This window comes from Triturus cristatus, chromosome 5_1 (genome assembly GCF_964204655.1).
Source record: "Triturus cristatus chromosome 5_1, aTriCri1.1, whole genome shotgun sequence".
Lineage (NCBI taxonomy): Eukaryota > Metazoa > Chordata > Amphibia > Caudata > Salamandridae > Triturus > Triturus cristatus.
Window position 1 is genome coordinate 387,262,321 of NC_140587.1, and position 26,728 is coordinate 387,289,048.

The 26,728-nt window shown below is 48.6% G+C and overlaps 1 protein-coding gene across 9 annotated transcripts in view; it reads right to left on the reverse strand.

Moving 5' to 3' along the window:
• Nucleotides 1–26,728, reverse strand: part of OXR1 (oxidation resistance 1) — a 1,797,650-nt gene that overhangs the window by 642,631 nt on the left and 1,128,291 nt on the right. The window contains exon 1 of one of the 9 annotated variants that reach the window (XM_085605102.1): nt 18,482–18,760. The exons of 5 other annotated variants lie outside the window; for them this stretch is intronic. In XM_085605102.1, the coding sequence (XP_085461228.1) occupies nt 18,482–18,614 (133 nt within the window). In that variant the 5' untranslated portion in view covers nt 18,615–18,760. Of the gene's footprint in view, nt 1–18,150; nt 18,201–18,481; nt 18,761–26,728 lie in introns of those variants that run through there. 3 more of the 9 variants (XM_085605105.1, XM_085605107.1, XM_085605108.1) reach the window with 3 other exon arrangements.

Below are 26,728 nucleotides of genomic sequence, written 5' to 3' on the forward strand. Positions count from 1 at the left end.
AGGATGTTAGCTAATGTGGAGACCATTACATGCTCTCCCCACACCTTGCTTGAGGGTCAGTTGGGTCTGGGAAATGGCTCTCATTTGTAATGCAGCTCTTTCCTAAGGTGATGTTACCGGCTGGGTTTACCATATGGCAAATCCAGGTGTGGTAGGATGTTGTAAATCCAGGTGTAGGAACAGCCTGCTCATGATTGAGTGGAGTAAATTCACCGAGATTATCCGCTACAAGTAATTTATAATCAGGTCGTTTGAGTGACACTATCGTTTGGGGGGGTAAGAAGTGGTGAAGATGAGGCTCCAACAACCTCATGGAATTGCTTTTTAAAACCATGGAAGCTTCATGAATTGAAAAGCTGAAAGGGAAGGAAAGTGAAAAGAAAAAGTGACCCTCTGCAACAGCAGGAGACATTCTTGTGACCCTCTGATGCAGACAGCAGTCTTTAGCCGCCCCACACACAGTACGTGTGCGTAAAATAGAATAGCTCAAAAACGTATGCTGGAAGGTTTCATAATGCTAAAAACTGCTCCCGTTTCCCCGCACCTCGAAATCCGACCGTTTGAAGCAGGACTTCTGGTTACAGGGCACACCGAATAAGCTACTTCTGGGCAGATTTACTTTTACTCGCCTAAGATTTGATTGAATTTTTAGCACTTAATTGACAGTTGTTTCTGCTGCTCCACATGAACTTGAAAATTTTCAATTATTAGACTGCGCAACACATTTCTAAAATGATTTACTTTGCATAAATAGACTTTCAGAAGCACAGTGCACAAACTAGTAAATTAAAATGATATGCACAGGTGTAACAAACATCTCCACAGCTGCCCCCAAAGTGCCGGGATCCCCTGTTCATTGGTGTCCTTACTGCTGCAAAAGCAAATGAGACTTAAAAAAATTACAGGAGTAAGTTGCTTTAGCCCAGCCAACTAAACGAGGCAAGAAGGATTGTATAGAGTAGACCACCATGTTGCTGCGTATGTCCCAACTAACATGGCAGGTATAGATAGATCCATTCTGTGGTGGGGACAATAAGTCACAAGCATAGACAGTGCATTTCAGCGTTTAAAGCACGCAGCAGAGCTTGTTTCAGTTTCTCTCCTGTCTGGAGAGGAAAATAAATTCCAGCAAGACTAGTCTTCGAAGGCCATTACAAGTCCCAATGTAATCCAGATAAGACCAGTAACAGTTACTGGCCTTCTAGGACCCATGGTAAATCCATGCAGCCAGTGCATTTCATCCAAATTGCGTCCACTGAGAATACCTGCTATGACTGTGTGAAGTTTTGTGAAGAACGAACATTACCAGGGGAATCGGGTCTGATACTCCCGATTTCCTGAGTAATAACTCATTCATGAAGATATCCTCATCAGTCCATACATTGAAATGGCCAATATTTATAACCGTCTGACCCCTGAAGAACATCCACATCCCGGGTATCATTTAATACAAGGTGGGGGAGCCACTGTCATAATGCTCTAAGTTTATGCGTTGCCTCAGCTGTGTGTGGGGGAGTAGTAAGTGCAACAAACCCAGGGCAAGCAGCAGGGTGCCCCAGAGATGGAGAGGCATCATAGCAGACATCTTTCCCCGGAATACAGTGCTTTTGTGATTTTCAAGCTTTCGATTTCTTAGAGATTAATAACCTGTGTGAGCAAGAGCCAATAGAAAGGATATGGAAAGAGGAGCAGAAAATGTAACCAGAGTAAGAGCCATGTGATGTGGCATTATGAGAGAAACACAAGAGAGACCATGACTGTGTGAGGACAAGAATTCAGGATAGTGAAGGCAGCTGAAAGACGAGATATTGGGCTATCTAATGCCAGATGGATGAGGAAGTAAACATTCGAACCAAGATGTAGAAGGATGAAGTGAGAGGTGGGATGGTAAAGGGAGTGGCAGAGTGATGCAGTTCCAGGTGTGAAGCAACTAAATAAGAAGGGAGAGTATTTCGAGATGAAATGGGAGGAAGAGTGAGCCGAGGTGAAAACTGGGAAAGGTAGATATTAAAGTGGAGTTCCTAAACAAGCGGCCTGACAGAGGAAGATAGAATATGGAGAGACTGATCTCAGACAATGTTTGCTGTAGATATGAGGTAGGTGGGATTGTAGGGGAGAGAAAGAAATGAGAACATTAGACAGAGGGGAAACAAAAGTGATTATTATGAACTATAGGGGTGAAGATTGTAGGAGACTGAGCTGAGAGAACTCGAGAGATGCTGGTCGGGGAAAGTGCTTGTTTCGAGGGAGCAGTTGACGGACGGTACATCGTAGTTTGGGTGATATGGCAGAGGCGGCTCTGTGGAAGATGTGTGGCAGGCAGGGGTCGGTGGGGGCTCCTGAGTGTCTACTTCTCATGGTCTCGGCGGTGTCTTCTGTGGTTACAGGGGTCCAGGCGGTGATGGTGGGCTGGGTTGCGTTGCCAGTTGTAGGAGTAGAGTCGGTGCCTAGGTTCTGTTCATCCAAGTTGTTGTAGAGAGTTCTGATCTTGAGATGGAAGAAGGAGCAGAGTTTGTTACAGAGGTCCTGGGAGGGACATTGGATGATTCGCTGGGGGGTTTGGTGAATTCTTGTATTATGCTGAAGAGATCCTTAGAATTGCGGGAGTTGGTGAGAATTCTGTTCTTAAAAAAATTCTTCATCGTGGTTCTGATGAGTTGGTGGTCTGTCATGACAGTCTTGTAGGCAGAATATGCTTAAGGGGTTTTGCTGTTTCTCAAGGATTTCTCGAGTTGCCAGCACGTGTGCTTGGATTCTCGGAGGTCGGGGGAAAACCAGGTGGCTTTCGTGGTGTGTTGTCTGTCAGAGCACTGGAGGAGGGCGAGAGTCTCTGCGCAGTCAGTGATCAATTTGTGGCGTGCATTGGCTGTAGAGTTGGCCTCGGGTGTGGTGGGAGGAGGAGCGTGGATGATTGCAGAGTTGAGGTGCTCATCAGTTATCTTGCTCCAGTTCCTGCGCGGAGGCGAGGTGTAGGCTTTGTGCAGTGGGTTTCGAGAAGGAGTAGTGGACACAGTGGTGGTCCAGCCAGAGGGGTTGCGTGGTATGGCTGAGGTGGAGGTTGTGTCCTCCCTCGAAGATGAGGTCGAGGATGTGACCTGCCTTGTGGGTGGGGGTGGTGATGAGCTGTCTCAGTCCGATGTTGGCAAGGTTGTCCAGGAGCACGGTGAAGTTGGGGTCACTGGGGTGGTCGAGGAAGAAATTCAGGTCGTCGAGGAGTACGTAGACTGTGGAGGAGAGGGCGTGGAGCGCGATGAGGTCTGCGATGATAGTGGTGTTCGTGGCGCGTGTTCCGGGAGGTCTGTAGGCGAGGGTGCCACGTAAAGTCATTCTGGGGTGGATCTGGACTTAGAAATGGAGGTGTTCCATACGGTACGAGGAGTCGTTCGTGCTGGATGTGGTGAGTCGGAGGGAGTTTTTGTGTACGATGGTGATCCCACCTCCAGGGTGGTTGGGGCGGTCCTTCCTCTGGACCTTGTAACCACAGGGGACGGTGGTTGCGATGTCGGGTGCGGAGCTGGCGTTGGTCCAGGTCCCTGCGAGGAAGGCTACGTTGTGCGAGAGGGTGTTGAGGAGTTCTCAGATTTCTACTGCGTGTCTGTGCAGGGAGTATACGTTGAGAAGGTTGCAGCGCAGGGATTTGGGAGTGCTGGCGTCTTGTGGGTTGGTGGTGGCAGTGGGGGTCCGGAGGTGGGTGAAGGCGCGGCAGCAGTGTCGGCAGTAAAAATGGCCATATGTGGTGTTCGGTGTCGACAGCTGGCAGATTCTTCCGGAGTTAAGTGCATTGAGGGTTGTTGAGTCGTAGCGCTGGCGAGTCGGAGGACCAGGGTTCCTGGCGCTGGTCGCGTCGCGGACAAGCGCAGACCGGCTTTCCCTAAGCGCACCAGCGGCGTGCTCATTGCGCACGGCTGCCATCAAGTAGGGGTAGAGGGAGGGCGGGACAGCTGGGAGGAGGGAGCAGGAGGGGCCGCTGCTGCCCCCGCTGATAAAACTGCTGTATATGTAACCTGACCGACCAAATTAAATACCACCACTGCTGAGATTGGTTTATATGTAACCCGACTGACAAACTGGTAGCTGCAATTAGAACTTTTCTGTTAATCTTATATTTTCCCATCTCTTTGCTAAAACTCAATAAAAACAAACATTAAAAAAATTAGCCAGCAAATGATTGAGTAGACTTGACATTCATTATTCGTCCCACAGTGTCATGTTCCCCATTCTGGTATGGCTGGCGCGCGAGGTATTGTGTGTGTGTGTGTGATCTAGTCAGCAAGCATGGCAGAACATATACTGCACGTACGTGCCATTCTCCAGCAATTGCAGCAACATGGTCTATATGTCAAGTTGGAAAAAAACATTTTCACACCACCACCGTGGAGTTCTTGGGACACATCCTAACCCCGGCCGGCGTTGAGATGGACTCCAGAAAGGTGGAAACCATAGTACAGTGGCCGTCCCCTGGTTCCATAAAACAAGTTCAGAGGTTCCTGGGTTTTGCGAACTACTATCGCCGCTTCATTGCAGGGTTCTCCAAGATAGTCACCCCCATCACTTGCTTGTTACGCAAAGGCACGCACGCGTTACTTGTGGGCCGAGAAAGCCAAAAAGGCATTTCAGGAGCTCAAGATAAGATTCACCGCAGCACCTGTGTAAAAACACCCCGATCCCAACCAACCCTTCGCAGTAAAGGCAGATGCCTCGCAGAACGCCCTGGGAGGGGTGTTATCGCAAAGAGACCCCGAAACGGGTTTGCTGCACCCAGTGGCTTACTATTCAAGGAAGCTACAGCCAGCAGAATGCAACTATTCCATCGCAGACAAGGAGCTCCTGGCCATCAAGGCGACATTCGAGGAATGGCGCCACTTCTTGAAAGACGCCAAACACACAGTGACCATCTTTACCGACCACAGAAACCTACAGTTCCTACGTTCGGCCAGCGCCCTAACAGCTAGACAACTACAGTGGACCCTTTTCCTCAATGAATACGACTTCCGGATTACCTACCGACCCGGAAGGGAGAACGCCAAGGCCGACGCCTTGTCCAGGCTTGAAGAAACGGGAGACAGCAATCCGTCTATAGAACCGGTACCCATCATTCCAGATCGATGCTTCCAGGGAGCAGTGATCACCTCCTCCTTTCTGTCTCGGCTACGCTGTGATCTGGAGCAGAAGAAACCGAACGACTGGACGGGAGCCATCCAAGGGTTGACAGAACAGGATGGATTCCTGTTCAAAGGGAAGAACTATTACTTACCGTTAGTGAGTCATCAACAACAGGCGCTGTTCATGTGCCATGACCACCCTTTGTCCGGCCACCCCGGGTATCAGAAAACCAGGGACTTGATACAGAGGCACTTCTGGTGGCCCACTCTAGCCTCCGACACGCAGGCCTACATCGCCCGATGTGCCGTTTGTGCGCAAGTAAAGACCTCAACCCAACCTACGGTGGGATTGCTGCACCCGAATCCTGTTCCCTCCCTGCCCATGGCACACAGTCTCAATGGACTTCATCGTAGAACTCCCCAGAACCAAAATAGGATACACCACCATCCTCACCATTGTGGACCACCTCACTAAAATGGCGCACTTCGTGCCCCTAAAGAAACTCCCTACCGCTGCCGAGCTAGCATCAGTCTTCATGCAAAATGTGATCCGGTTACATGGCATTCCTTCCGTCCTAATCACAGACAGAGGAACTCAGTTCGTATCCCGGTTATGGAACGAGGTCTGTAGCATCCTAGACATGGAGGTTCGTTTGGCCTCCGCCTACCACCCCCAAACAGACGGGCAGGCGGAGAGGACCAACCAATCCATGGAGCAATACCTCCGCTGCTTGCTACTCACCATAGAAAAGGAATGGCCAGAAATACTATGGATGGTGGAATACGCGTACAATAACAATAAACACGCTGCCACTGGGGTATCACCATTCTTCTGTCTTCAAAGCCAACATCCTAGGACATTTCCTTGGGAAGAGACCCAAACCTGCAACATGCCCACCGTACAGGCATACCACTCCTTGCTCCGCACCATATGGGAACAAGCCCATTTTGAGCTAGCCAAGGCCAAAGAGAACTACAAACAAAGCGCAGACAGACACCGGCAGGCAGAACCCGAATATAAAGTGGGGGACAGGGTATGGGTATCCATCAAAAACCTCAACACACATGGGCCCAAAAAACTGTTGCCCCGTTATGTAGGCCCCTATTCCATAACACGGGTGATCAACAGGGTTTCCATGAGACTAGCGTTACCTTCCCAGGTGAGGGTCCACCCTGTCTTCCACATTTCCCTCTTGCGACCCGCTAACCCCGACTGCCTGATTGCTCCGCCTCCACCTCCTGTTCTCGTAGACGATCACGAGGAGTACAAGGTCCGGGCCATCCTTGATTCTCGCAGGACTAGGGGTAGGCTCTTTTACCTAGTAGACTGGAGGGGATATGGTCCGGAGGAGCGATCCTGGGAGCCCTATCCCATGTCCGTCATGCACCCCGCTTAGTCCGCGCCTTCCACGCCCAGCACCCTCAGAAACCACGTCCTGCAACCCCTGTTTAGCCGGTAGGGTGGGTCTGTTTTAAGGGTGGGTGCTGTCATGTTCCCCGTTCTGGTATGGCTGGCGCGCGAGGTGTTGTGTGCGCGCGCGTGCGCGCCAGCTGTCTTTGCTGAACTCGACTAAGCAGGTCGGCCATCTAGTCTTCCTAGATGGGACCTGCCTCGAATCAACAGCTGACCGGCACTTCTGGGGGAGGACCTATATCCGAAGTGAAGCCACTTTAATAGGCGCTTCATATTGCCGTACTGAGCTTCGCAGGAGTGAATGCTCTATCTGTAACCAGACTTCCTCCGGACCGCGCAAGGGCGCCTACAGAGCCTGGATTCGCGTCTCGTGCAAAGGCACGGAGCCGCGCTTATTCCGGCTTTCCCTCAAGCGCAGGGGCGCTTTCAGAGGCACTCGCGACTCATGCAAACGCACGGAGTCGCGCCTACTTTGTTATTTATTTCCCCACAAGCGCAAGAGCGCTTTCCTTAGTTTTACGCTACCCGTGTGTAACACGGGGTCGCATTTACTTTTGCTTCTCCTCCGAGCGCAGGAGCGCTCTCGCAGAACACCCTCGACTCGTGCAAGGCACGAAGTCATACCTTGCTCCACAGCACCAGAAAGCACAGAGGCGCTTTTTGGGGGTCCAGAACACTGCTTCTTTGGGGGTCCAGAACACTGCTTCTTTGGGGGTCCAGAACACTGCTAACTGGTCTTCTCCGCTCTATAAGCGCTGTGTCTCAGGTAAATACACTTTACTTCTATTTTGTGTTATTTATCCTTGTTACCTGTGTCTGGCGTGTATGCTACCCATCTGTTCCATCCCTTAGGCGGTGTCCACCGCGAGACCCCAAGAGGAACTGAGGGCAGATCACTCCCAGCATCCTTCTACGCTGCTTACACTCTATTTTGTTTGCCTCCCCCAGTCCCCTCTTCAGCCTAGTTAGTATTCAGCCCTTTCTAGGAGACGGAGGGAGCCGGAGGGGGTTGTCCACGTCGTCCCTGCGGGATTACTCCACAAACAAACGGTGAGTGTTGTGGGGACCTGACACACAGCTACAGAAGATCCAGCCAGATCCTAGATCTGACAACTATTATTGGCTTTTCAATCAGTAGGTTCCCTTTTCTGCTCATCTTTCATGGAATCAGCACCAAGACACCTCCGGGTATACGTTGCGCTTTACAAATAGTGTAACATAGCATTATTGAACAGGATTTGGTCTGGTCCTAGAGAAATATGCTGAATTTATATCAGTGTAATTTGCCAACACAAGAACACAATTCAGCATTGCCCACATGTTTTTCTCTTCAGATCAGCAACCTGCAAATAAAGAGGAGGCTCTCTTACTTTACCTTCTAGCTGACCCAGAACAAAGACCTGATTTACATGACAATTTGCCCCTCCTTTTATTTGAGTATCATCCTGGCTGGGAACTATCTGGTGTTTAATACCTAGATGGTAATGCAATGGAGGGAAACAAAGGCACACAGATTCTTAACACAACAAAAGTACTTATGAGAAACTATTATTTGGAGGCCGCTTTTTGGCTTTGCTCAACATGTGTATATAATAGATATGCATATGCACTGCAAGAACGTCAGAGGAATCTGTATAAGTAATTACACAAATAACGATTTAGATGGCACTTACTAATGTATTTTTTACTTCATTATTTTATAGCACTCTCATCCCAATGTAGGGTGTCAAAGTGCTTTACATCACAAGCATGACCATACGTCATACAAGTGTGTAAGGCGGCATACAGGAAATGTTACCCAAGACAATGAGGGCCACAAGGTGTAGGAGTTACATATCACCGATGCTGGTAGGCTTTGTATTGTAATACATACTGTATGGTCATTAGAAACAAAAGTAAGCATTTAAAACGTAATATAGCACTTAAGGTGGTCTGTAATAATTAGACTTTATTGCCCAAAGGAGCCCTATTTTAGCAGCCTAAGAAAAAAGACGAACTGAGGAAAAAACATAAGGTTCTAAACCCATACCTTTCAAAGTGCATGCAGCTCCCTGGCAATGGCTCATAGCTCACTGTGCTATATTATAAGTACTGCAACTTTTGAACTGCAAGTAACAAAAGCAGTATGCCACTTATCTATCGACATAAGCTAAGAATCTGATCTGTAGGTGACACAATGTGCTTTGCAGTAAGCACATTCACATTCTATGCTTCCTGATCTGTCAAAACAGTGACTAGACAAAACACATATCTCCCCAGCAAATGCAGTAACCACCAGTTATCTTACCATTATTAGCATCCCCTGAAAATTGCTGGGATGAGGTCTCTGAAGCAGGCACCTTAATCCGGTAATATATTTTAAAACGCCAGAATAGATTTAGTATCACATTTGTTCCTGTTGGCAAATATTTCATCGTTGCAGAGTCTTTAAAACATAAATGTATAGGTTGACTGCCAGTCCAAAGCTCCCTGGCGGGTAGGGGAGGGCAGGGTGTGGATACAGGATAGTGTACACGGGCTCACAACTCGAATGCGAGCAGCAGCAGTAATACATCATTGTCCAGCCAAATACTTTCATAAAAAAAGAGAAATATTTTTATTTCTAACGCCTATTAACACAAAGGAATAATATGACATTCATCAACAATTACACAGTCCTCCTGAGGTCGGGGCTCCAGTGTTTCTTTGGCGACTCCCTGTTTTCACTCCCTCCTTACATTACTGATGGTTATTCCCCCATTCAATATTTGTAGCATCCAGAGTTTGCCCAACCAGCAGTCCAGGTCTCGAGATCCACACTGACTATGAATTTAAGTCAATAGTGTTCCAGAGCTAATTTAGCAACAAGCGCCCCTGGGGCTGACAGGCCTGAAACCAGTCTTATCCGCGCTAGCAAACATTGAGAGCCTGGAGTTTCGGAGTGCGCCCCGTCCAAGGGCCCTCACAACAGCTGCAATTAGACGCTCGCAGCGGCTGCAACTGAGTTCAGGTGACTCGGCCACACGCAGCCCAGAAGGCTACACTCAGCAGGTGCAAAGTGTCTCAATTGCTATTACGCTCTCAAAGCAACAAGAGGCTCTTTGAGACTCCTCCTGCGGGTTAAATGTCCTGTTCCTCTCCCAGTGGGGGGCTGGTTGCTACGATTCTGATTTGGGTGCCTCGTCTGGGTGATGTTGTACAGGTGCGCCAACGTTGTTCTCACTTCTCCGTCAAGTGGTGGCTGATCAGGTCGAAGTTCTTGATGCTCCCTGTGACCCTCTGTGACATATGGGGTCACCGTATTTCACAGCAGACAAGCTCCTGCCTGATCAGCATGGTGAAATCTTAACAGCACCCTCTCCTGACATACGAGGTCGCCATCTACAATCACAAAAGGATATGGTCTTTATCGCATGGCTGTCTTTTTCACAGCGGCCCCTTCTGGAATACAGGGTAGCCGACTCAACACTACGTACAGGCTCAGGGTCAGGGTCTGATCGGCACAGCATGGCACACAGCTTAATTCACCCGGTCCTCCTGGCATATGGGGGGCGCCAACTCAGTCCTGCACAAGTGCAATGACCCAATTGTTGCATCAACCCTCACGCCTTGCACAGGGCACCCACATGATAGGGCTCCTCATCCTCACAGGGAATACTGGCCTTGGAAAGCAAGCAGGTGCCAATGTTCTAGGCACCAAGACATGTGGTTTAGGATTCCCTGGATGATGACCCAGCATGGAGACAAGTAGGGCTTGGCCCCAACTCCACCCCTCCTTACACAGCCCGTTTGGTTGCTTGGCAGGTGATGACTTCTGGGGTCCCAAACTCCCCTTCTTATAATCCACTTCCAGACAGTAAATGTGAACAAGGCTCTGAGACTATTGACGTTTTATGTTGGTGTTCTGCTTCTTTCGAAGTGTTCACTCCTCTGCTCTCTACAGCTTGAAAAGCAGTCTGTCATGGCAGGAGTGTCTCCAATGCTGGTAATCCCACAATACAGACCATGGGAGTGACCGAGTTCACATTTGGGTGTCAGCCACAGTAATACGCGCATCAAAAGGTTAGCCCAGGGCCCCCTTCCCTACTCTTTATGGTCCTCTTATCAGCCCCATCACCTTCCAGAGATTTGCCCAGGTCTTTTCCTTGTGACCGCTCACTAAATCAAATAGCACCCTTTGAAGTGTACAGGGGAAGCCTGCCTCTCCCCTCTACAGAGCATGTCCCATCCAGCTTTCAGGAATGCAACAATACACACATCTGTGGGGGGAGGAATCTCTACCTCCTTTCCATGTTTTACAAGAGGCCTGGGCCTCTCAAAATGGTACACTCTCACTCACTCAGACTCCCAGTACACGGACACAGCCACATACACTCCACAGTACTATATCCTTAATGTATTGTACCACTCATAGGAACACATACATGTATCCACCATTAACCAACTGCCCAGCACTGCATTATATCTGTATTTTAGCCTTCCCAGGCACACATACACCCAGTGCAGATACACCACTTCGGTTTGTTTATGAAGTGCTGCGCAAATCTCAAGTAGGCCAAGGGTGAGTTAAGCACAAAGCAGCAGAACTTTAAAAATGAATGAGCCTGTAGACCTCACTCCAGTGGCACAGGTTAACAAGCATTGGCATAGCCAATAGGTCTCGCCTTTGGGACCTTATAAGTGCTTAGCCATGCAACATTTGATGTTGTTGCACAAAGGATTATTGTGCTGCATAACTAAACACTTATAAGGTCCCAAAGGCGAGACCTATTGGATATGCCAATGCTTGTTTTAGGACTTGTGCCCTGCGACCACGGGTAAATCTGCCGCGGGGAGCTCCCAAATGAAGTTACATAGTGCGCAGTACCTGTACCAGCCTCTATCGTCCTCTGGCTGGGCTTCTCATGGGTCAAACGCCCGTGCCTGGTCATGCAGCGTGTCGCGGTGGCACAGTCTTTTCACAGCTTGGTCACCTATCTAACGCTCCACCATCACTAGTAACGCTGCCGCGGAGAGCTTCAAATTTAATGAAAAATCACATATAGTTACACGCATGGGCACTGAAATGGTAGAACACCGGGGAGCTCAAAAATACATGTAATAAGTCAAAGTGCACCGCCGGCGTCCATGCGTATCGCATGTGTGCGATAAGCATGCACACACGCGAGAGGGGAGCACAAAGATAGGGAGCTGAAAACGACGGAACATCTGTTTGAATCAGGACCCCCTCATTTCCTGTTTTGGTTAACCGTTCTCCTGCCCAGCATAAACTGTAAATTGTCTCTCGTAGTGTCGTGATTTCGTGCTGATAAGCGGCCAAAGTTCACCTTAGTTTATGAGGTACGGCAAACTGCCCGGAGAACTCTATTTCACGGCATTACACGAGGAATTCAGTGACGACGTTGAGCGGAAGTTGTAGAGCCGGGTTTTCACTTCTGCACGACATCACAGAAGAGTCAGAGGAGCCGGAGATCTGTATTGAGACAAGCTGGCAGGGCTGGCCCGCAGGGTCACCAAGGTGAGGCACGGCTCCCGGGCACGGAGTGGAATTGTTGTGGGGGTGTAGGGGTTAGCTCAGTCGTAGCATTGTAAGGAAAGAGTTCTGGGCAGCTGCCTCTGCTTATGGGAGTCAGTAAACAGAAGGAGGAGAGGGCAGGGCTTTAAGTGGGATGAAAAAAATGGGGGGTCTCTCAAAGGGGCGTGGTCAATGTAATTAAGGGCGTGGCTTAAAAACACATACGCTAAAAATCTGTGTTTAACACAGTGTGCCGCCCGACTTGTATTTTGCTGTTCCTGTCATTGAGTCCAGATATATGATACAAGTCACATCATACCTACAAGTCAGGACTATTGGCTTTGTCAATGGTTGCTAGTTGCATAAGATAAATAAGCAGCAACTATGGCTTGTATATAATATTGAAAAAACGTCCATTTAAAGCCCTGGTGACACCAGGACAATGTTGTTGCTCCTGACTTTCAAAAAGAGAAGGGAAATCCTGAGAGAAAATGACTCCCTTTAAAAGGATTTCCCTTCCCCTATAACGCTCACCACACGCACATAATGTGCCTGTTGTCACTGCAGTCCGGAAAAAAAAAACGGACCGCCTGTGTCAGGGCACAAAACAGAGCCCGATAGAGACCCGGCCATGTCTGAACTGGGGTTGCGGAGTGAGCTAAAGAATGATGATGGATTAAACCCAGATCAGTTGACTGGGGGTGAGTGCTTGCAATGTTCAACACTCCGTCCATCATCCCCTTTGGTTTTGCTTTGTTCGCCTTAAGTTGTCAGGGTATGCCCAGACGTGGGTCCCTTGCTCACTTTGCCACTGGATTCAAGCTAGCCTGGCTGATTAGCCAGAAACCGGTCCCAGGATGCTTGTTTCTGGTCCAGGGAAGACAAGGCTTGGCAGTTCGGGCTGGACTGTTCCCATGAGGCAAAGGGTCAGACTGATTTGCGTATGGCCATGTCTGAACTGGGGTGGCTGAGTGAGCTAAAGAATGATGATGGATTAAACCCAGATCAGTTGACTGGGGGTGAGTGCTTGCAATGTTCAACACTCCGTCCATCATCCCCTTTGGTTTTACATATGTGAAACAGCAACAGGGTCGGTAGTTCTTCTATCACTACAAAGGGCTCGCTAGGTAGGCCCCTTTAGGCCCAGTACCCGTTGCAAATCAAGGGCAGACCTAGGCCTTCACACACATGCTAGATTGGTGTGAAGTTGGGGCCAGAATATAAAAAATGGGATACCATATACTTACAGTTGGGCATGCAGGGAATATGACTGAACACCATGAACGAGATATTCTCACATGACCTCTAATTTTTATGTACAATATTGTGTAGTGACTAAAGTCCTTTTTATTTACTGACCAGTGTTAATAGACGATTTAGTTCAGAGTTTCCACCCCACGCCATCATCCTGAGCCAGGCTTGGACTACTTGACCTCGAAACCCTGAGGGTCAAGTATTAACGGGCTGTACTTGGATCTTAAGTTTGGGTTTAATTGTAGAGTAAAGCAAAAGGGCACCAGCGGTAATAGTCTTTCAATGTTAAAATGTGTGCCTAGTATTCCCTGGTTGACCGTGGGACTCCTGAAAAATCTCCCTCAAGCACCGCATACAACTTATGGTCTACATGTCCAACAATCAAAGCCAATAAGATTTGCCTTGGCACGCGGGTGTGACAGTTATTTTGTTTCTATATTTTTACCGCAAGCATATGATACAAAAAAATAGTAAGAAAAAAATAAGAAAACATTCCACATATACGAGTCAGCCATACATTTGCATTTAAAAAAAAAAAATCAATTAAATAAAAATCAAATAGAACTTTCATGGAACTCTACCAGTGCTTCCTACCAGGGAGGAGCACTTCTAACATTAATAGAAAACCTTTTTACTTTACATGCACATCACAGGCAAGTACGATTCTTATTGGAGATAGAAAGATAAGGTAGTCTTAGCTCTGATATGCACACTTTAAGCATACAAGTACTAAAAAATAATAAGGTTGAAGAATGGAAAGAAAAAAGAGCGTTGAAAAGGTTAAGTATCATCCCATCAGCCTTTGCACTGAACTTTTTTTTAGGTCGATGTGCATGGCATTAGGCTAGATGCTGTCTAATCACAGTACAAACTACAAATGGTTGAAGTGGGAGACGCCATTGCCCCATGATGTATGCTGCGGTGAGTGGAAGCAAAATGTGAATGCTAGCCGAACAGACCAATGGATGGAAGAGCACTGACCCAAAAGCATTCTGTGCATTTTTACTCATGAATTGTTTGTATTATTACATGAGTCTTGCAACCCAGCTAATATTGTCTTCAGGACAAGCTTTATAATTAAATCCTACACTTAACAGTGCAGATGCAAGGGAACATCTCAGAGTGCGCAACCAACCATGGTTACGGGCATACAAGTGTTTGAGCAAGGACTCGTAGAAAAGAGACTTGCTCGGAAGCAATCCTCTTCTTTAACTCCCTAACATGTTATTAATTACGTATTGTGTAAAACTAATGCGCACCACATGAAAAAACGATGATTAGAGAAGCTTGCATATGTGTTCACTAATGATAATCATTCGAACGAACTAATAAAACCGATTTAACAGGGAAATCTTTACTGCGCATGCGTCAAATGCATCTACGCAATGTGATGTGGTAACGCTTGGAGGGAAATTTTTGCGCCAGAGCAGAAGGCACTAAAATGGAGTCTTAAAGGCTCACATGCATGGGACCTGCTTAGCTGGTACAAAGAGCTATTTTACTAATGCTAATGCGGGAAAAGTATTAATAAGTAAAGGGGGTTAGTGTAGAGCTGGGTGGTATACAGTAAAACCATTTGTTTTTTAAAGTAACATCCGTCTTTCTGACTTTATCACGAGTGCGCATTTGAGCCTCTTGGGTATGTCCGAAGTGAGCCGAGTCATGTGAGTTTTGCGCATGACAATTGAAAGTCAGCCCGGAAGGATGACGTGTGGGTCGAGAAGAGGACAAGGACACAGTCTGCCTGAGAACCGGCAGTGGAAGAATCTAAATGAATGAGACTATATATGTTACAATGAAATCATTTGTTGCAAATGTAATGTGAATGCGGGTGGGAAAATAAAGTATGAATAAAAATTAAGGGGATGGATTTGTTAACAAAGGGCTAACTGAAAAGAGTGATATGTAAGCATGGTGTGATGGTCTTCCCCCCCATGCCTGACCAATCAGAATTTGTATTTTTACGATATTGAAACTTTAGTGAGTGGTACATGAAGAGCGAAAGGTATAACTGAGGTAGCCTTTAGGTAGTTAGAGAGACGTCGATGCGGAGATGCTAGGAGAGATGCTGTAGGATGCTGATGAAGAACCGAATGCAGAACCTATCATCTTAACTTAATTGAGTTAGAAAGAAGATCGCGGAAGAATCTTGAGGAGGAAGAGAATGTCAGAAATGGGTGCTGCGCGACCGTCGGTATAAGAGAGGTCATCTATTCTGTCCTGAAGCCTTTGTCTCCTGAACTGTCCCAGGGACCCTTACCAGCCCTTTGGCCAGGGGGTTGGTCTTCACACCATCCTTGGTAACTATAATTTCATGAAATTGCAGATGTTCCGTTCTCTCTGTCCTCTCCTTTCTGAGCATGTTATTGCAAAAATTCAAAGTATGTGTTTGACGATTGATTAATGGAATTTTCTCTTATATGAGTGTTGGTGCCTGTACTGTATGTGGGATGGTTCACATGAATTTAATTTAGATAAAGATTTAAACCTTTCCCAAGTCTGTGGTTATTTCATTATAATAAAGAGAAGGTTAACTTAATGTCAATTCACCATCACTCAACTAATGGTCCATCGACCAAAGGAAAGAACTTTTTATCAGTGAAAGGTTAGTTAGGAATAAGAGTAACTAATCTTGAATTCCGAAACATAAACTTTAACTCCAGCGGTTTACTCAATTGTGTGTGTTTATGGGCCCAGGTGAGTATTTGGTATTGGAGTATCTGTTGTTGGTACCCCGCTGGATCACAAGCAAATAGTTGTTTGCCATGCAAAAAGATACCTGAATATGTAAAGCCTGTACTGCAACGGAAGCAGCACATTAACCGGGTAAATTAGTGAGCTGGGCATTTCAGAAAGGCATAAGTAGCAAGTCCAAGTAAGAAAAGTGAGTGATTTTGTTAACTGATGGAAGGTTTCTAATTAATGAGAAAACCCTATAAGTGAAGCAGTTAGTGAGCTTTTCCAAATTAATTTTGTTCATTTACATTCAAATGGAAAACATTTTTCTAAGTGGTCTTCACTTCCGTTACCTTACTGTGCTCCCCTGTTCCCACAAGTCTGCACAGCCTAAACTTTGATTCAAGTTCAAAGGTGCAGTCAAGCTTGGAGAAAATGTTGTAAAGCTGACAAAGTTAATACTGTTGGAGCCTCACATCTTCAAAGACTTCTCCAGTAGGAAAATCCACTACAAGTCATGACTATGAAAAAATTAGTACACTTAAGAGGTACTTCAGCATTTGTAATGGAGATTTCCACACACAAAATTATAACCATCCTAATTTCCGGTATTTAGAACTCGATTTTTTGCTCTTACTTTAATGTGCGTGCTAGTCTGAGTTCACAAGTAAAATGTTTTGTGAGTAGGGTCCTTGACCTCTAGGAAATAATACTTAGTTAATAACACAAAAGGAGGAGAGCTTTACAAAGGAAATATGGGATCATGAGCGAGGCACCATTATCATGAACTGAATATGGGACTATGTAGGAACAAAAAATTAAAACTTTGAACAGACAGAATGCTTCTAATATGTTAAAGACTGGCAGCAAAGGTAGAGAGTTCAGATCCAATAACTAAGTACAACTATAAATGGAATGTTTTAAGAGCATCTTCGAAGAGTGGGGGGGGGATATAATTGGTCCATTTCTATTTAAAAGATAAATATTATGTATGGCCTAAATATACTCAACAGATATTATTCTGCCTGTAAAGATAATTTAACTAAAACAAGTTTTTGGCCGGAAACATCTGTGGGCCAAAGTGGTCAGCCATTCAAACGTCAGTCATGTGACAGGCTTACTGTTTTTAGATGGCCACAAGCAAAGAATCTAACGTTTTTAACCGCAGCACACTTACTGCTCTTGGAAGAGTTCCTCTTTGACTCTGGAAACAAATGCCAACGGATTACACAAGACAACTGAAATTCTTGTATTGTCGCTCTTGCAGTGAAAATAAAGGAATAAGATCTACAACTTTTGACTCTTGATCTAGGGTCCAGACACTGGAATAACTACCTGGAAAAAGTATTACCTTATTTTGTAACGGTTATAAAAAAAAAAAAAAAAATACGTGTGCTATGCAGCACAATTCTGACGTGGTGATGTTAATATCATATGAATCCATCCATTCCTCACAGCATAGCCTGCCTGTGAGCATGAGTATTTCATGCTATGCTGAAGATCTTGGGGGGGTTCAGCTCTTGAGAATATGTCAACTATTTGGTATAAACAGTAATGTTAACACTTAACCGACTCGGACGCAGCTCTCAAGCTTCTGGGGGATAAACTGATGCACTGTAAAACCTGACTTGGAGCAATCAACGAACGAATGGAGTAAGACAAACCTGCCTTCAGCACTACTCCAAGTAAAACACGTTTCATGAAAAGAAAAACAGGAGTACGTTGCGCAAGGGTACTCTAGGACAGAAAGTACCTACCCTTATATAATATTTCAACCACTGATTGTAGCAGTTAGGTAGAGGCAAAAAAAAAATCCAACTAACAAGTCCCGATACACCACACACATCCCTGCAGCACAACACAGTTTGCTTTAGCTCAAAATCTTCACATATGCGCAAACTCTCCAGATATTTTCCGCGCACGCTGTTCCCTGCTCCATTACATCCTTGGCACTTGGAACCTTCCCACCACAGACTGACTGAGACTGCTTATCTCCGGAAGGGTGAGGAGGGACCAGCGAGTCGAGAGGTGGGAGCAAAAGTAGCTGCTGTCACCAGAAGAATAGCTATTACTGCTTTCGCCTGTTTAAACTTGCGTCACGCGGGTTGGTACAACTGTATGTGTTTCATGTTGGGCGGCCACCATGAGCTCTGAAAAACGGACAGCGGCGCATGCATGGCACTGTCAGTGCCTGCACAATAGCTACAAACCTTTCAATGTCGACACCTGAACATGCCAAGGCAATGAGCGCACGCAGAAAATGTGGGTACGGAGAGAAGAGATGAGCAGGGGGTGTTCCGGTATTTAAGGCGTGGGTGCGGCAAGTCTTCGGACGTGCAGGGGTTCCTGACCCAACCAGTGCACCCCTCGGTGCCATCTGTCAACTGCTGACAAGTGCTCAGTACACTGACAAGAATAGCCAGCCTGCCACGGGCTCTGCGCAGCAGCTGTCAGCGCACCGCTGGCAGAGCCCCTCACTCAGGGTCAGACGTGGGCCCCAGGGCTGGCCTGTAGGTGTTTTCTACTGGGGTGAGTGCTCACCTGGCTGCGGTGATGCGGGCCCCGAGGACGTCTCCCGCAGGTAGTCCTGGAAATGCACCTCGCGCAGCCCCAGCCACAGACGGTTGGTGGTCCCGCGCAGCACGCGACCGGTAAGGGTGCTCAGCTGCTCCATGCCAGGTGGGTAATGGGCGACAGTGACCTCCGTCCACACTGCAGAGGATCCCCCCAACCCCGCCCCTCATGGGAAAACTTTCCGAACCACAACTACTCCACCAACTTCACGGGGTCCCGCCCAGAAACACACCTTAAAGGGGACACGGCCTTTTACAAAACTTGCCAGCGCCGCGCCCGCTGCTCGGACTGTGCCATTTAGCCACTCCTCCTCGCATGCAGACAGCCACTCCTAGCACTTCGCTCCAGTCCCCCTCCTTTCACATCATTACATGTGTAAATCACAATTATTTTTCTCGTTCTTCCCGTATCCCGTCCTATTCATTTTTTCATGGCCACCACCCCTTTTCCTGAGAGTTGGACCCGTCCTATAGCTTCCCTCTAGGACCGGACAGCCCCGCCCCTACAGAGTCGGGCGGTGCCAGGAGTGGATCTTCCCCTTTGACGGGGATGACAGTTCCTAGCGCGCACTCAGCGCGCCACGAAGTCCCACCACAGAATGCGAAGCGTCACATTTAAGATGACCGAAAGCCAAAGAAAGACGAGGCTTCTTTCAACTGTCAAAGTGTAACTTTTTTGTTTATGCTACTATGGTATACTATTACATAGACCTTTTTGCTCGGAGTTAGAAAAGGCATTGGGCGTTTCTCAGGCATGAAACACATTTTCGATAGTTTTCGCTTTCACATACTTTGATCCAGTGCTAAAACACCTTACAAAGGCGAATGATGTGTAGACTGTTCCCCTTTCACTGCTGTGATCATGAATTAACTCATTTTTTGATAACCATATTATATTGATTTTTAGAGGCAACAACACACAGTCAATTGGTTCCACATATATATGCAGTATGCACAAAATCAGTATACATACAATATGATTCCACATCCTGCCCATGCTATTCCCACCACTTGCCCCAGGTCTTATCATGCTTCTGAGGGCATCTACGTGCTTCGTAAATCGGTCGCTCTTGGCGGGCACACCAATGTACAACCCTCCTCCACTCCGCTGGCGCAGTGGCATAATTCAGAATGATGCCCCCCCTGACGAATGTGATGAGGGGCCCTGTGTCTCACATATCTCAGAGCTATATTTATAGCCATTGAGCTGAGCAGGGGCCCCCTGAAGGGTTGGGGCAACCTTTAAGAGTTAGGGGCCCCAAGAAGGGTTGGGGCACCCTTTTAGAGTAGCGAGCCCCCTACACCGCAGACGCTGTAGAGGGGGGTGTTAGGCCCTTGTGCTGGTGAAGATGGTTCTGGAGTCTTCCACCTGGAGGCAATATCCCATTTGGCCACCAATGTGGTCACACCAACAAAGGTCCTTTCTATCCTCTGCCCCCTAATTTCCTCCAATATACCCACCAGTGCTACCCTGGGGGTCAGGTGAACCTGACGGTAGAGAATCATAGAAAGCTCTCTGCCTATCCCCTCCCAAAAGGGGGTCAGTTCTGGGCAGGTCCAGACCGTGTGGAAGAAATCAGCCTTGATCAAGGTGCATCACACGCAACAAGCCTGAGGGTCTCCATCGTCTTGATGAAGTCTCGGGGGGTCAGGTAAGAAATATGTAATTAATCAGTTTGGATCATGTGGAGACATGCAGTGATAGTCAATTCTCTAGGGGCAGGCGGGCCTCACGCCAATCATCAGTGTCAAGTTCCCCACCTCGGGCACAGGTCCGGAAAGCAGTCTGGAGCATTGATGATTATAGAGCGGTCCATCCTAGATAGAGCTCCTTTGCCCAGCCTCCCCAAGAAGGTCTTAGATTTGAGGGGGATGAAGTCTGGAATTGGGTTGCCTACAGGGATGTTTTCGGATAGGGCATGGCCTAGCTGCAAATATCGGTAAAATTGTGTATGGGAGGGTCGGTACTGTTCCTGCCTGTCCTGGAACGATATCAGGGTGTCACCTCACCAGAGGTCTCCCAAATAAGTTATCCCTAATATATCCGAATGCAGAAAGCATTGTAAGCCATTCACACCATGTAACCATATACCCTGCCACAGTGGGGTAATTTCAGTGTATTTGGGGTCCCATTTGATGAATCAGAGTGCCGCCCTCCAATAGAGTAGGGTCACTCGGATACAGTCAAGGAGTGATTGGGGAATTGGGTTCCCATAATGCAGGCCTCAGAGACCATCCAGGCCCAGTAAATACAGCTCCGCTCGGTAAGCAGAATCATCCCATATTCCGTTAAGCAAATCATTTATTGTTTCGATTTGAGCAGCTAGGCAGTAGTCATACAGGTCTGCCATTCCCAGCCCTCCGTCATAAGGAGAGTATTTGCCTCTAACAAAGGCCACTTGGTGGCGACCCCCAGCCAAAAGAAAGGCAACAGTTTTCGATGTCAGTGTCTGGAGCCACCTCCTAGCAATTGGTTGGGAGAAGTTTGCAAGGACATATAAGAAACATAAGAGACACATCATTTTATGGTTTAAATCTTTTATTGATTTTCAAACAGGAAACAAAACAAGACCCCCAGCTCCCTGAGGACAGTGCAGTGAAGACAACAAGTGTCGCAAATAATAGCATTACCAAAGTAATATGAGCGGAACGGGTCTGCGGGAAGAAACAAAAAGTAGCGGTGGGAAAAACAGGACCAACAACTAAGACCCAACATTACCGACCTTCACCCACACCCTACACCCTCGTCCACAAAAGAAAAAAGAAATGAGTGTTCTGGAAGTCAGCGTGGTCGCTTAGGGTTACGCGAGGAGCTATCTTGCGGGATTTGTGTATCAGCAAGGTGAAGAAGTCTGAGATATCGTGGGCATGTCAGTTCTCGAAATTCAGCTGTGAGCAAGGTTAGAAAGGGTCGCCACAACTCTGGGAACTCAGACCCCTTGCCAGCTAATGTGAGGGTAAGCTTTTCCATCCCTAGTACCTGCCAGAGTCTCTGTAGCCATCCGAAATGTGTTGGGAGCTGGGCGGAGCGCCAGTGTGCAAGAATATTCTGAGTGGCTGCGCCCAGTGCGATAGCGATCAACCGGCCCCTCAGGGACTTTAGCGGATATGTTATAGGATTGGGTAAACCCAGGAGAATGTATGCAGGAAATCACAGCAGTTGTGTTTCAAAATGTCTGTCTTCCTCATCGAGTACATGGGACCAATATGTTGGATGCGGTCGCAACCCCAGAGAAGATGTGTGAGAGTGCCCACATCCCGCATCCCCTCCAGCACAAGGCACTCTGTAGAGCATCGAAGCGATAAAGGCGCTCTGGCGTGTAATACCAATAGGTGGCTACCTTAGTCAGTGTCTCAGTGAGTCCTGTGTGGTATGCTGAGTGCCGCGCCCTGTGATATATGCCATCCTACTCCTTATGGCTAAGCGTCCGTCCCAGGTCCCGCTCCCATCGCATTCGACCAGTGTTGTATGTGAGAGTGAAAGTTGTTAATAACTGTTTATAGAGGTCGGAGATGATTTTTTTTATCGGAGGTACGAGTGATGAGCCATTTTTCATAGGGGGTCAAAAGGCGATGGGCGCCCGGTTTGATGTGCGGCTGGAGCGCCCAGTGCCTGAGTTGAAGGTAGGGTAGGCGTTCCGATTCAGGGATGCCATATTCTGTCTTGAGTTGTGGGAATGGAATAACCCCTTCAAGGTCAAAAAGGTGGCCTAGGGCTCGACACGCGGTGGGGCGCCAAGCTGCGAAGGCCTTAGGATCCATGCCGGGTTGGAATTCTGGATTATTGAACAGGGGCGTTAGGGGGGAGGGAAAGGAAGTCAGAGCATGGGTAGCGTTAGTGAGGTCCCAGAACTCCATAATCGTGCCTGCAATATATGATGCATAGAAATTGGGTGGCCTATGTGTCTTACGAAGGAAGGGGATGCCCTGCAGGGGCATAGCTGCCACTGCCTGGTCTTGAAACAACCAGTGCTTCTCCGATTCTAGGCGTTGCCATTCTACTAGATATCGAAGTTGCGAGGCATAAAAGTAGAGCCGTAGGTCAGGGACCCCTATCCCACCCTTCTCCGGTGGGAGAGTTGCGATTGCATGTTTGAATTGGGGCTTACGGCCCTGCCAGATAAAGTGTGCTAAGTCAGCTTGAGTTTGTTGAATCCAGCCTGAGGGAGGGCGAAGGGGAAGGGTCTGGAAGAGGTACAAGATCTGGGGGAGTATGGTAATCTTGGTGGCTGCTTTTCTGCCTAGCCAGGAGAGGGTGTAGTGCTTCCATTGCCCCAGTTCCATGTGGATATGTGAACGAAGTTTGGAATAGTTGATGTCAGTAGTGGCTTGTATGGTAGGACCTAGTTGTATTCCCAGATATGGGATCGAGGAAGTTGACTATTGTATAGCGTGTTCGTCCTGTATGTGAGCTATAGTGGGCGGGGAGAGAGAAATGTTGAGAGCTATCGACTTATCCATGTTGATCTCGAAAGCGGAGGCCTGTGCAAAGCAATGTAGTTCAATAAAAAGGGCACGCAGCGCAGAGATCGGGCTAGAGAGGGAGAACAGGATGTCATCTGCATACAAGCTGATGGTATGTACATCTCCTCCAAATTTGATTCCTGTAATAAGGGGGTGACGTTGAATCCGTAATGCTAGCGGCTCCATATAGAGCGCGAATAGGAGGGGGAAAGAGGGCACCCCTGCCTAGTGCCTCTACCTATAGAGAAGCGTGAGGATGTCTGACCGTTCACCCGAACTGTTGCTTTGGGTAAGCGGAAGCAATTGAGAACCCGGGTGCGTAAATTCTCCCCGAGGTCGAATCTTTGCAGGACCTGCTCTAGGTAGGGCCAATGTACCCTATCGAAGGCCTTTTCGGCATCGGTGGCCAGCAGCATGTACTCCCCTTTTGTGCGCAATGCTTTCTCAATCAGGTGTAAGACCCTCTTAGTGTTATCACTTGTTTGCCGTTGCGGGATAAAGCCCGTCTGATCCGGTTCTACCAATTGGGGCATATATGGTGCAAGACGGGTTGCGAGTATGCTAGTGTAGAGTTTAATATCTATATTCAGGAGGGAGATCGGTCTATATTAATTGCAGTATGTTTTATCTTTCCCGGGTTTCGGAATAACGACAATTGATGCCGCTAGCATCTCCTCTGGGATGGCCCCAGTTTGTGCAAAGGTGTTAAACAGGTCTCGCAACAGAGGAGCCACTTGGGTGCAAAAAGTATTATAAAAGGCCGCTGTGTAGCCATCCGGCCCAGGTGACTTGCCTAATTTGAGGCGGGAAATCGCTGCTATGACTTCTTCCGTTCCTATGTCCCTGTCCAGATGGTCGGCTTGTGTTTTGTTAAGAGAGGGTACATGTGCTGCCGCTAAGTAATCAGTGCCATAGTGTGCGTCTAGGGTGTCGCCCGAGTGAAGCTTCGTGTAGAAGTCTCGAAAGGCTTCCGCGCTTGCTGTGTCGTCCATGGTAAGTTCGCCTCTGGGAGAACGGGTGGTCTGTACACCCTGTTGCTGCCTGGTTTTGCGTAGTTTGTGGGCTAAAAGGCGACCACACTTGTCGCCCCCGGTGTAATAGGAGTGGCGGAAGCGGAGAGCCGCATATTCGGCCCGGTCCTGGTCAAGTGCGGCAAGTTGTTTCCGCTCCACGCACAGTTGGCGCCAAGCTCTGGCGGTGCTGGTGCATCTGCTCCAGCTCCGCAACACGCTGAGTGAGCTCAGCCCGTTTATGATTGCGTTCTAGGTTGTTGGCTGTGGCTATGGCTATGAATTTCCCCCGTAACACCGCCTTGAGAGCTGTCCGTTGTGTCGCTAAAGAGGTGTCTGGGTTGGCACTGAGGGCGAGATAATTTGTGATAGCGGCTCTAATTTGGTCAACCGTGGAGACCCGGTGAAGTAATGTATCGCACAAGTGCCAGTGTCTCAGTGGTTGTCGTGTAGGTGGGAACTGAAAGGAAGCAATGACCAGAGAGTGATCTGATAGGGACGCTGTCAGCATCTCGGAGTCATTTGCAAGCGCTTGAAGTGGGGTGGAACTAAGGAGGTAGTCTAGTCTAGTGTAGGTTTTATGAGCTCCTGAGTAAAACGTGTAGGCTCGGCTGCGGGGTGGAAGTGGCGCCATAGGTCGATGAGCTCCAGGTCCCTGAGACGGGCCAGCCCTGTTGGGGAAAGAGCACCAGCCTGGCTCGTTCGTTGGCATGAGCGGTCATTGGGGTTGTCATATACTAAGTTCAGGTCCCCACCCAGTAACAGGCGTCGTTCCGTGTTAGCCATCGCCTCAGTAATTGCGTCATGAAAAAAAAAATTCTGGCCCCTCATTGGGGGCGTATACAGATCCTGCTATGAAGGATACCCCAGCTACAAGAAACTGATATGTGAGCAGTCTACCCCTAATCCCGGCCTCTTTCTGGAGCACCTTACCCTGAAAGGATCGGGAAACGAGGATGGCAACCCCGGCTGACTTAGTAGGGTTAGAGGAGAACATCTGTGTGGGAAAAGCGCGCGATTTCATCCTATAGTGGTCTTTAGGAATAAGATGTGTCTCTTGTAGGAGGCGAATATCAGCTTTGGATTGTTCCAAATAGTGAAGGACAGCCCTGCGCTTAATAGGGTTGTTCAGGCCACGAACATTAAGTGTTAGGATTCTAAGAGATCTGTGTGGCATCTAGGGTTAGGAAGAAATGCAAGCCATGTCGTAAGCTGTAGTGCGGGCTAAAGGGTGGAAGACTAGAAGAGAGCGATCATGTCTACTGGCAAATTGTCCACATAGCGCAAAAGTGGTAGGTGGACGAGGGGACCCAATCCCAAAAAAAACCCAAAACAAAGCCCCAAAACAGCATCAAAATGGGGACAGTTCAAACAGGTAAGATCAGGAAATATAGTCCGTCATCCCGAGATGACCGGTCAGTCAACAAATTGGGGTCCATAGTGTGACTAAGAGGAGGAGTGCCACTCCGCCAGCCACCCGCCCAGGTCCAGTGAGGAAGCATTCAGAAGGTCCAGAGGCCCGAGACAATCATTTGTTGCTGGGGCCCTCTCCTGCAAGGGCCTCCGATACAGCAGTAAGGGTTGCTCGCTGACTCCTGGCTTTTTCTGATTTGTGCGGTTTCCTGGAACGCCTCCTTCTGCCTTGCCGCTGCCATCCCGACGGGGATATCTCGGGCCCCGACCCAGTGTTGTGTTCATCGTCATCTTCGCTTGGCAGGGCGAGGCCCAGTAGTCGGCAAGAGTCCATAAGTGAACAAAGCTGATGGAGTTTGCCATTGTATCGAAAGATAATTCGGAAGGGGTGACCCCAGGAGTATGGGATCCCCTGTTGTCGGAGATGTTCAGTCACAGGACTCCAGAAAGGCTTTCATTATGGGTTTGTCACCAGAGGTCGCGGATTGTTTAGAGGTCTCGGCCTCGGGGGCTGCAGTCGCCATGTTGGGGATAGATTGTGAGCGACCGAAGATGTCCTTCAAGGGTTTCACCTTTTTTGTCCTGGACATGGACGCATCCCGGGCTCCCACAAAATGCGTGGGATCTGCGCGCTGTGTGCCCAGTGGTCGCTAGCATGCAGGGACAGCCTTCACATAGACCAAAGGGGCCCCTCTTCAGCGCTGCTGCTCGGGATGCGCTCTTACAGGGAGTCTGCTGGGGGTATAGTTCACTGCCTCAAAGTCCAGCCCCACGTGGGCCGCAAACCGCAAGTGATCTCAGGGAGTCGGGCCGGTGGTATGTACCGTGCTGTGTGGCAGGTCTCCCACTGCAGGCCTAGGGGTCAGAGCTATCCACAGAGCGTCACAAGGGGGAGCCTCGCCTGGGAAGCTACTGAGGTGCTCAGGCCTCCCTCACGCTCCTCTGCGGGCGCACCCAAAATTTAGTCCGAGGATCGTCACGGCCTGGTGCGCTGTCGGGATCTTCAGTGTGTATGCAACTCCCGCAGCCAGGCACAGCGGAGGTCAGTTGCCGTCGTCAAGGGGTGTCAGGCAGGAGATGAGGATGTCCAGTCTGGCCCCAGGGGGCCGAGCACCCCCGCCGGCCCCCTGGGAAGCGGGGCGGGGGCCCAGGTCCCGTTGCCGGTATCAGCACCTTCGGGGGTCTGCAGGGCAGGGTCTACCTCGAAGACTGAAGCCGAGCCCACCTCCTCGTGCACCGATGCGATGCGCCGGGCCGGTAATGGGCTCGGCAGCTGATGTAGTGCTGCGGGCCGCTTCTGCTCCCCAGGTCCCGCCTCAAGGTGCTTT